This window comes from Labrus bergylta, chromosome 16, assembly GCF_963930695.1.
Source record: "Labrus bergylta chromosome 16, fLabBer1.1, whole genome shotgun sequence".
NCBI lineage: Eukaryota > Metazoa > Chordata > Actinopteri > Labriformes > Labridae > Labrus > Labrus bergylta.
The window spans coordinates 6130458-6141353 of NC_089210.1; the positions used below are offsets into that span (position 1 = coordinate 6130458).

The following is a 10896-nucleotide window of genomic DNA, read 5'->3' on the forward strand; positions in this document are numbered from 1 at the left end:
GATATTTCGTATCCACATCCACTTTAAAAAAAACAAAACACGTTGTTATATTCAGACTATGTTTAAATCCAAACCGGAAGTAGTTTGACATGCACAGTCGCTAGCGTTAATGAAAAAATAAGCAAAGGTTCTGCGTATTTTTTAACACAAGACGAATATTGGTATTGAATAAGGATTATTTAAAAAGTTATCGCAATTTATTGGCAATTAGTTTTATCGGCTCTTGAATTAGAAAGAAGCGCAATAGCCAAACTGAACCTGAACCGGAAGTGGAAACTAGTTTTTTTTAAATCAAAGAAAAAAACAACTGGACTGGTTAAAGCGCATGCGCGTTGGTGAGTTTCCTCTGTGTAGAGTGTTTATAAATCGGCGGTTTGATGCTACATGCATAGTTACAGCTCTACTAGTCAGCTGATTGCATTCACATGACAGTCCTTTCCCACTTTGGGGTAAAGTAAGCCTCACCGGTGCTGAGAAAGTATTCTGGAGAATCCCTTTTTACACGACGGAAACATTTGAGTCCAACTTAGTTTAGGAACCACATGAAGAACATGATTTTTTAAGGACAACGGAGGTGCTGCAAAGACGGAACTATGTCACCAATAACAGACTGAGCCTGGACACAAAGAGGAGCAGCCACAGGGCTTAGCTAAATAGCTTCAGCATTGTTGGTAAGTTGTTTGCTGTGCCATGTCTCAGTCAAAGTTGTACTTTAAATACTGACACTTCTTGCTTTGTAATTAAGCGATCATATCTTTGAAAACAACATACAAGACAAGCACAGTTTAAAAAAACATGTCAGTCATTTCTCATTTGTTTATTGGGTGTTGTAACCTAAATTATCACTTCTCTTAAAAGCAATCTTTGTACAATTTCCAACAATCTCATTGCTGACGTTGAAAGCCATTCTTAAATTAGGTAAATACATTATTTCATGTTTTTAGATCTATTGTATGCCGAATATAAACTGTGTATGTGCACTGTCACATTAATAATGTCAAGTAGCTTGTGTGATTTGTCTCTGTATTTTACATGCAGTTGCATTTGGGATAAAATAAAAGATCTAATGAATGAAGTTTGCAAAAGTGATTTCTTTGTAATGGGTTGCAGTGAGTGAATAATGCTGTCCTAGTGTCACATGCTGTCTCAATTTGTACTCCCTTTATTGTATCCAGAGAGGGGCGGGTCACTCTGAATTTCTTTTTGTGTTCACTTCCTCAAGGATTTTTTTTTTTTACAAATATCCCTCAAAATGGGTCCAGAGGGGAAGAAGCTGTTGAACATCATCATCCTGGGCTTCGGCTTTATGTTCATGTTTACGGCGTTTCAAACATGTGGCAATATAGAGGTAGGCTTGATTATTTTCTTCTCATTCACATTCCAGATTGGTCACACGTAACTGCAGATCATATAACCAGTCATCAGTGTGATGAGTGTCATTTTCCTGATTTCTTACAGCAAACAGTTATCAAGAGCTTCAACAGCACGGAGTTCCATGGGAGTGGATACACAAGGTGAAGCGCTGCCACTCTTACAGCCACACATCCTGTGTATGTAGACTACACTGCAGATGTCCCAGTACACATAATCTGCACAGATATCAGGCTCAGCTCAACCAGCTGATTCAAAGTCATTCCTTGCACGACATCTTGAAGGATAATTCAATTTTAGGTTAACCACTTTAGGGAACAACGTTTGCTCTGAGTTAACTTTGCAGTGACTCCGCCTACAAGGAAGCGTCCAACATGATTTCAATCTTTTCATTAAAACGAAAATTCCTCTGTTTGACCCTATTTTTTTCTTCACGTTTTTGGGTGTAAAGGACTGAAAGAGGGGAAAAGTTTAGGATTTGCTTCCTGGAATTGCTTCCTCCTTCTTCAACAAAATGTGTTGTAATGACTGCAGTGTAATCTTTGGGGACACTGACCACTGAAAGTGTTCTTTCGTTTTGTTTTAATGACTGACAGGCTGAGATTCTAAGTTTCTGACAACATACTAGAAGACAGAAGATTAATTTAAAACAGCTGTAACATGTCTCTCTAAAAATCAACCAATATTTTTTTTTTACCTCGCAGGACTCTGGAGTCTCTTGTTTACCTCTGATCCCTCCGATTGTTTTTACTATCAGGAAGTTTTAGGAGTTTTGTGCAAGTGTTAAAAGCAATAACTGAGAAAACCAATATGAACATGTGTTTGGTAAAAACAAGCACCCTGAGTGGACATACTTCAATAAAGAAAATGACCCTCAAAGAAATATAGTGCAGTCATTACAGCCTGTTATAACTGCCAGCTGACGTATTCAACAGGAGCTATTCTTAAACTTTTTGCATCTAATGAATCAATAAAGCCCAAAACTATGTAAACAAAAGTATAACCCAGGTTCAAAAATGCAACATTCTCTTTAAAAAAATGGGACATCTTTAAAAAAAATGTGGGATAAATATGCGCCAAACATACATCAATGGTTGTGTAATTTACTAAAATATTAACTATGCAGCCATCTGTCCTTTGCAGCATGGCCATCATCTATGGAGTTTTCTCTGCATCTAACCTGATCGCTCCATCAGTGGTGACTGTCATCGGGCCGCAGCTATCGATGTTCTTCAGTGGGCTCTTGTACAGGTACATTTGCATAGACTTAAATAAGCTTCTAACTTGTGTTTTTCAGGCAGATTCCAGCTTCTTATGTGTTCTGAAATGTTGTGTTTGCAGCGGCTACATTGCTATGTTTATTTACCCGTACACCTGGAGCTTCTACACGGCGTCTGTGCTTGTTGGAATAGGAGCAGCAGGTACAGACATGTTATCTAATGATCTTACACTTCTAAAAGTCGTCTTTATCTTCATATTTTCCTCATCTTGCTCCTCTCTGTGTGTTTAAGTCTTGTGGACAGCTCAGGGAAATGTGCTCGCAATAAACTCTACTGATACTACGATTGGTAGAAATAGTGGCATCTTTTGGGCGCTGCTGCAGTTCAGGTGAGACGTTCATGCACCTGAATGGAATCAAGATTTATAAGCTCTGTGTTTGTTTTTTTTTGTGTGTGGCCTTTTTCAGTTTTTTTATTACAAAATGATTTCCCTGCAGTTTATTCTTTGGAAATCTCTACATATACTGTGCCTGGCATGGACACGTCCACATAACGGGTAAGAAGCACGGCGGGTTAAAAAAAAAAAAAAAAAATCTCTGCCTTGTGTATTTCGTGCTATTCCTAGAGTTTGCGGACTTCTCATAAGGAGTTTCATTTTAAGCATGTGACTCACACGTTGTGTGTCTCAGACAAGGACCGTCAGACCGTGTTCATCTCCCTCACCGTGATCAGTCTGGTGGGTTGCTTCCTCTTCTTCCTGATCCGGAGGCCTGACCCTGACCCCGCTCCCTCCGAGGCGTCAGAGGCGCTGCTGCAGGGGGAATCCATAGAAGGCAGCTCAACAGTTAGGTGAGCACTACCAAGAACTTTCACTGAAGTTTTTTTTTCACTGTATGTGACAACAGGTCATGGAAGAACCACACTGACCACTTTTATGAAACATTCCTGGAGATGATTGTTAATTGAAGGGTTTTAAATGTCCAACTAAATTGATATCAGGTTTCTGTAAAAGAGTTCATGTGTCTCTCTGGGTGAAACATGCACACTGGCACTCCTCAGGCAGCATCAACACACTAACTCTAATGTCTAGAAATACAGGAAAATCAGGAAGTCAAACTTAAAGTCTAATACTTATCATCCCTGGAAAGCTTGCCTTATTATGATAATAACAATGGATTTGTATTACACTTCTTTATGCTTGTTATTCTCAGACATAAGGCAAGGCAAGTTTATTTATGTCGCACATTTCAACAACAAGGCAATTCAAGGTGCTTCACACAAAAGCATCATGGCAGAGGAAAGAAAAGAAACATTAAAATAGAAAATTAAAAAATCACTGAAAATTATATCTCAACATATGTTCAAATAAAAACATAAAGACATTTTAACACACAATCAGTTCTTAATATTCATGAGGACATACAACCGACGTACATCATTATAATGACTCATTCTATAAGAAGCAGGTGGCTGATCAATCAATATCTACCAGAGGTGGCGACTTGAGTTTCAGACTTGGACTTCAGTCACACAAAACTGTGACTTGAGACCTGACTTAGACTTGCCCCTTGAAAGACTTCAGACCTGACTCGGACTCGGTTTAGGACTCATGCCCAATCTTTTCATTTTTCATTATCCCCATGTACATATAAATAAATCAAAATATAAGCAACTTCCCCAGCTCTCCTTAACTGTTCTCTCTCTCTCTCTCTCTGTCTCACTCAACCACTCGCTCAATACAGCCTGCCAGGAAGGATGACAGAGCGTTTAGATGCAGGAGGAACTTTAAATATATTTTTTAAAGAAGGGTGTAAGAAGTCAGCTTCTGTTGAAATCTCTCGTTGCCGGTTGATCTCTAACAGGATGTATTTCTCTTCCTCGTAATCGTTTGATTAATGACAGAACCAACCGGGACAATTCACGTCTGATCCCACTGCATTCCTGCATGTTCTTCACACACACACACACACACACACACACACACACACACACACACACACACACACACACAGACAGCATGTGATGGAGAGTCGGACAGTTGAGAAGGGTTGAACAGTACAGCTCTACACTGCATGAACTGCAGCTGAAAATGTGTATTGTGACTGTTCATGAGTGAACAAATGACTGTTACAACAACAACTACTACTACAGCTACTTCTACCATACTACTACTACTAATAAGAAGAAGAAGAAGAAGGCTGCTACTGCCTCAGTGAGTTAGCATTACACAGCATTTTAGAGGCTAGTAGTTGGGACCCAGTGTGACGATACAGTACGGTTGTACTCAAACTTTTACAGTTAGTATTTCATGCCTAATAATTGTAGTCATATTTTCCTGTCCTAATATCATCCTAGGGATCTCCCCCCCCCCAAAAACAAAAAACAACAAGAAAAGACGATTAAAAATAACAATATGAGCCCGCCACATGGCACATTTATCCCCAAGGTTTACAGTACATCATATTCATACGTATTTTTTAACCTGTAATTCCTTTGGACCCAAATTGTAAAAGTGAGGTTTTTAAAATACTGGGATTACCCTTAAAGACCACAAGGGGACGCCTTTTCAGTCTCTGTGCCCCTTTGCTGCACCACCAGAGGCTACTTTGTGTTCACTTCTTCACTTGTTGGGTAAAATGAGCTGCATGGAGTCAGCGTGTGATTGGTTTTGTTAATGGCGCTCTTGTGTTTGATGAATCATCAGTTTTGTTCCAGTGAGGAATGATTTGAGGAGAGTGGCTCTCTGGGGTTCCAGGAAAAGTTCAGACCAGCAGAGGTGTTAGATCATTCACTGCATATTGACCCGGGAAGTGGCAAATTAGGGATATTTACGGGGATATTTATTTTCTCATGGCTGTTGTTAGTGGAGCCAAAATGACGAGGGGGTGTCCCTGGAACAGCCTCTGACTTTCCACTTCAGCATGAAGTAGCTGGACATGATTTAACTTCCACATAGATCGTGGAAAGTTCTCTTGAAATGTCCTGGAAAATGTTTCCTTTCAAGATAGATGGGAGCCTCGGTCATCCCACCCCAGAGTAGGAAAGGTACTTTTTTTTTTGTTTTTTTGTGCAGCAGTGTTGGATGAGACAGGTGACCTTTCACTGTAAATGCTATCCTTTGTTGTGTTTTCCACATTTCTCTTTGAAATGGCTGAGAAACAGTCGGCATGGAAACCAAGTCCACTTCAGGGATGTAGTTAAAGTTAAAACCTGAGCGAGCAGAAGGACGAGGTACAAGTTGCTTTGAGACAAAAAGGTCCACATGGTTGTATCATCATGTTTGTTTTTTGTTTTTTTTTAAACTCCCATCCTTCTCTTCGCAGCTCGGCACACGTTGGCCTCTGTTCACAAGCTCTGGACGCTTTTGGTAAGTTGACCTAAATAACTTCCCCGTTATGGCTGCAAATCGAGTATTTGTAAAGCCAAGGCATATTTTTCAATACTTAGGGTACGGGTACAAAAGTTTTGGAATAGCTCCGGTAGGCAGACATGCTTCCATGCATTTTATTTGCGAGTGTTTCCAAATATTTCTCCTCAGATCTATTTATCTCTTATCCCCGCAGTTGCAGAAGCACAAAACAAATAGGCTCAACTTACGTCATTAGTGCTGGCAATGGCATGTCCCGCTCTACCACAGTGAGCAGCCAATTGTTTCTTTTGTAGACTGCCAGAAAATGATTTTAGTTATCATGAGAAAACAAGATTAGATATCCCAAGATACTGAGCTGAATTATTCTTTTATAATGGGATAACCAGCTCAGTTATCAGACAACCAGAACAACAAGTCAAGATCTTAAGAAAACAACTGAAATAACTTTTCATCATGGGGAAATGGAGTAAATGAACTGTATGGATGCATGTCCTCTTAGAGCGTCCAAAGATCATTTTACCCATAAGGATTACGTCGCAGCCATTAAAAGCCCATCTCACAGTATTTAGCTGATCCATACTAACTTGTGCAATCTGCTAACTTTTTTCTTAATTCCGGTGATTTAGACTCCAACGTACACTTAAAAAGGCCCTAAGGTTTTAAATACTGTAAATAACTTTTAACCCTTAGTGCCTCATCTGTTAACATCCACGATTGTCTTGTTTCTTTCTTCTTTTTGCAGTCAAAGCATGCAAAATGTTTGTCACCAAGGAGATGCTGATGCTGAGCCTGTCAATAGGATACACAGGTGGGTGAAATGAGGGGAAAAAAAGATGCCTAGAGGTCAAACTTAAATGTTTTCAAAGGAAGTTTTCTGATGCTGATGAGTGTGTCCACTCTTTAGGCTTGGAACTCACTTTTTACAGCGGGGTGTACGGGACGTGTATAGGAGCCATGACTCGGTTTGGCCAAGACGCCAAGAGTTTGATCGGCATCTCTGGAATCTTCATCGGAATTGGCGAGATTTTAGGTAAGTCTGCCTTAAAAAAAAATTGTGATTTACGATGTCTGGACATAAAAGCACAGGGCCGAAACGTCTTTAATTCCTTTGCTTTCTTTGCTCCGTCTGGCCAGGAGGGGGCGTGTTTGGGATGCTGAACAAGTGGAACCAGTTTGGAAGAAACCCTGTGGTGCTGCTCGGGCTCATCACCCACTTCATTGCCTTTTACTTGATTTTTCTCAACATAGCCAGCGACGCTCCTCTGGCTCCAGAGGCGGGAACAGAACTGCAGGCCTACATCACGCCCAGGTATGAGGACCGCAGTGAGGGGCTCGTATACATCCCAATTAAGTAAAACAAATAAAATAAAATAAAAGGGAATGCATTAAAAGCAGCAACTGGTGTGTGCCGTTGAGTACAAGCTCCATGATGCAAAGTTTGCACAGAGTCACTATGATTGGCTAGTTTTGTGCAAGCTAACCCTTCTAATTTATCTCCTCCTCGCAGTTCTTTTTTTCCAGCAATGTTTTACAATCTGTTGTTTTTTAGAGTTGAAAGGTCTAAGATTGATTATAAATCCTATGGGCAGCAATCAAATCTGTCAAATTGAAACATTTTATGATAAAAAAAATACGTTTACAGAACTTACGATGCACTAATAATCAAAATAATCATACTAGTTGGACTGTGTAGGTGGTAATGGGGCTTGGTGAGGTGTTTTAAACTCTTCCATGTTTGTGTTTCTGCTCAGTGTGCCAGTGGCGATGCTCTGCAGCTTCCTGCTCGGTTTGGGCGACAGCTGCTTCAACACTCAGCTGCTGAGCATCATCGGCTTCATGTTCCGCGACAACAGCGCCCCCGCATTCGCTGTCTTCAAGTTCATACAGGTGAGTTTGAGAGACCAGAGTCCCTACAATGAGTTTAGAACATCGCTGTGTGTGAGAAGACATTTGGAATGTATGCCGACATTTGCAGCTACAGAGATCTCTTTAAATGTATTCAGTTAAAAGTTTATTAAAACGTATTGTTTTCTCCTCGGTGCAGTCCATCATGGCCGCTCTGGCCTTCTTCTACAGTAACTACCTGCTGCTCCACTGGCAGCTGCTCATCCTGGTCGTGATGGGTTTCCTGGGCTCCATGACTTTCTTCATGGCTGAGGCGATGGCCGAGTCCACCAGGCGAGAATCGGACTACGACAGCATCTGATGTGAGGCTGGTGAGGAGGACGAGGGAGGGCACAGCTGGATGTGTCGTTCAGCCCTCCACAGCTGGATATGTCACCCAGGGATGATGTTAATGAAGGTATCTCAGCCTGACCGTGCGGTATGATTCCTGAAGCAGCCTGGTTCCATTAGTCTTTGCATTTATACGACCTAAATTAAAAGGGTTTTCAGAGTGATGTCTGCACTGAAGTTGTGACTATTTTAAGTTCAATCTGGCATCGCTCTCGTTATTCGGTGCATAAGCAGTTCAAATGAATTGGAACAAATTCTAAAAATAAACCTTAAACACACTTGACTGAGACGTCGATGCTACAGATTTGGTCATCAAATAAAAAACACTTCGGTCTATCAATGATAATATGAAGGGGGAGGGGGGGGGTGTGATCCCACTGCTAGTGCCTGTATAAAACAGATCCAGAGGAATAAGAGTTATTTTTCTTTATGTTTCCACACAAACATATCAGCAACATATTCCTCTCTTTGAGCGCTGCTGCTCAAGCTGCATGCAACGACTTTAAAAGACATTTTGGTATTTTGAAACCGAATTACTAATAGGAACAAAAAAAGACGCTGAAAGCAATCGATGCTCCAGTCGATTGCTTTAGCCAGCAGAAGTGAAACTTAACCGTGATGGCTGCAGCATAATCTTTTAGGTTAAAGCGTCACCATCAAAGTACGGCCACTAAAAGTGTGAGTTTTGGGCACTGACGAGCTCAGATTGTCGTTCTCAGTGACACCAGACTCCATTGACAAAAGTGTGAGTTTTACCGTAAAGAACACGGGAGCTGCTGATCTACCTGTGCTTCGACCTTTAAGCCTGTTTCTAAATATGAGGGATGCGGCTGTTTTTAAATGATTCATTCCAACACAATACTTGTGAAATGCAGCGAGGTAAAATGAGTGTTTTTGTCCATGGAGTCCAGTGGCTTTAAAAAGAGAAATGTAACCGCTGTTTCTGCTGGTATATCTGTGAATACAGACACACTGAGACTAACACTCTGAGCCTGTCAGCTGCAAAAACAAACACGTTTTGTTGGCACTTTGTTTGATCTGGTTCAGTTGTAGTAAATACAGCTTGATTTCCAGCTGTCAGGTGAATAAAATTATGTGCACCTATAAGATATTTAGACCCAACAATGTGTACAAAAAAAAAAGGTTTTATAAATACCAGAATTCTCTTTAAAAATGTTTCCACTAGCTAGTTACATCGCTTTACACTCAGAGCAGCAAATCATGGGCACCAATTCAACATTCATTACAATGTATAACAGAAGGAAGCCATGTTTGGGCTCTGTACATCTGGTAAAACGTAGTTCATGCTTCTGCACTGTCAAAGACTCTGATACACTGAAGCAGTTATGTTGTCAATCCACTGCTGTCCGCCACCGTTTGCCAAACAGGTTCAGCTGCAGTAACAAGCTTTTCACAGTCTGACGATGACCTGTAGAGACGGATATATGTTCAGGTTCCGAGGCTCATCTGGCTGAGTTTGATTGAAAGACATTACAGCAAAAATAGTCTAAAGGGAAACATTGTCAATATGTATGTGTGTTGAATTCATTTCTACTCTTTGTCATGCTGTTTATATGTTCTTGTTCTCTCATCGTATACCCTTAATGCTGTGTAACTGGTTTATCTGTAATGAGATCCATGTCGGCTTGAGCGCGACCCATGACTCTGCATTCCAGGGAACTTTTCATAATCACAAGCGGCTGACTGCATTTAGTTCAAAAGAAATAAAGAGTCGATTTAGTTTGTGTTAAAGCAAAAAAAAAATACTAGTCCTTTTTTTTTTTTTTTATTCCTTGATACTTTTTCTTGCCTTCTACTTCAAAAACGTTTCAACTGGAAAAGTTAGACAGCTAGATGGTAGATTAAGAGGAATGCCAAAGACTGTAACGTAGGTTGTTTTACCCTGAATATATCAATTTATAATCATCACTCAATTTAAGTGATCTGATGCCAAACTAATACAGTGCTAAAAATGGGCCTTAGAACTCGTTCTTTACAAACAGAGTTTTTATTGTCAGGGGGAAATGGCAACAATGAACTATATCACACATGCTGTCTTTTTTTTTTTTCTTTCTTTCTATTGTCAATATTTGAGTGTCAATACTTAAATAGCAGTACATTATTCTGGTTAATTTATTGCGGAATAAACATTAGGGGTTGGGTTTTTCCTCAATCGTTTTGGCGTTGCAACCGAAGTGAATGCAATCAATCTCATGGATATTAAGGGAAATGCATGTGAATGATTAGAAATGTGATTTTATACTTGAATGTAGTAATGAACAGCACACAAACTTTTGCTTGCTTGTTTTTATTACCAATAAAATCTTATTTTGAAGAAAAGTTGTGTGCCTGAGTATATTGACCAAACACTGTATAATAGCCCACTGGTTTTATAAGTAAAGCACTGGTTAATAGTTCTGTAGGTGAGTTGCGTTTCGCCCGTAGTTTCCTGGGCGAACCTGAGGAAGCTACAGGCGAAACGTGTTCGCTCACAATAAAATACAGTAAAGTTATTTTCAGTATGCCATGGAGTTTATATTCATTTTTCCAGGAGGTTTTGTAAGATAAGACCATAGACTGTAAATATTACATGAATTGTCTAACCCTATCCCTAACCCTTTTAATTGTTAATATTAATATATAGTAATATTAATTGTTGATATTAGATATTAAGACGTATGGATAAGACACCCACTTTTG

At 40.0% G+C, this 10896-nt stretch overlaps 1 protein-coding gene across 1 annotated transcript; it reads left to right on the forward strand.

Annotated features, from left to right (window-relative positions):
• Positions 1-333: 333 nt before the first annotated feature.
• On the forward strand, positions 334-10536 carry mfsd11 (major facilitator superfamily domain containing 11). Its single transcript, XM_020646977.3, has 14 exons — positions 334-671; positions 1223-1348; positions 1459-1514; positions 2515-2622; positions 2713-2792; positions 2883-2979; positions 3089-3147; positions 3281-3440; positions 5915-5958; positions 6704-6769; positions 6866-6991; positions 7096-7270; positions 7713-7848; positions 8006-10536. Exons 2-14 carry the CDS (start codon positions 1253-1255, stop codon positions 8165-8167), a joined length of 1365 nt encoding a protein of 454 aa, XP_020502633.1. The 5' UTR covers positions 334-671; positions 1223-1252; the 3' UTR covers positions 8168-10536.
• Positions 10537-10896: the final 360 nt, after the last annotated feature.

Coding starts and splice junctions, on each gene's coding strand:
- mfsd11 (XM_020646977.3), top strand. CDS start 1,253: ATGGGTCCAGAGGGGAAGAAGCTGTTGAACATCATCATCCTGGGCTTC. Junction 1,349..1,458: donor AAACATGTGGCAATATAGAG/GTAGGCTTGATT, acceptor GATTTCTTACAG/CAAACAGTTATCAAGAGCTT. Junction 2,980..3,088: donor TGGGCGCTGCTGCAGTTCAG/GTGAGACGTTCA, acceptor ATTTCCCTGCAG/TTTATTCTTTGGAAATCTCT.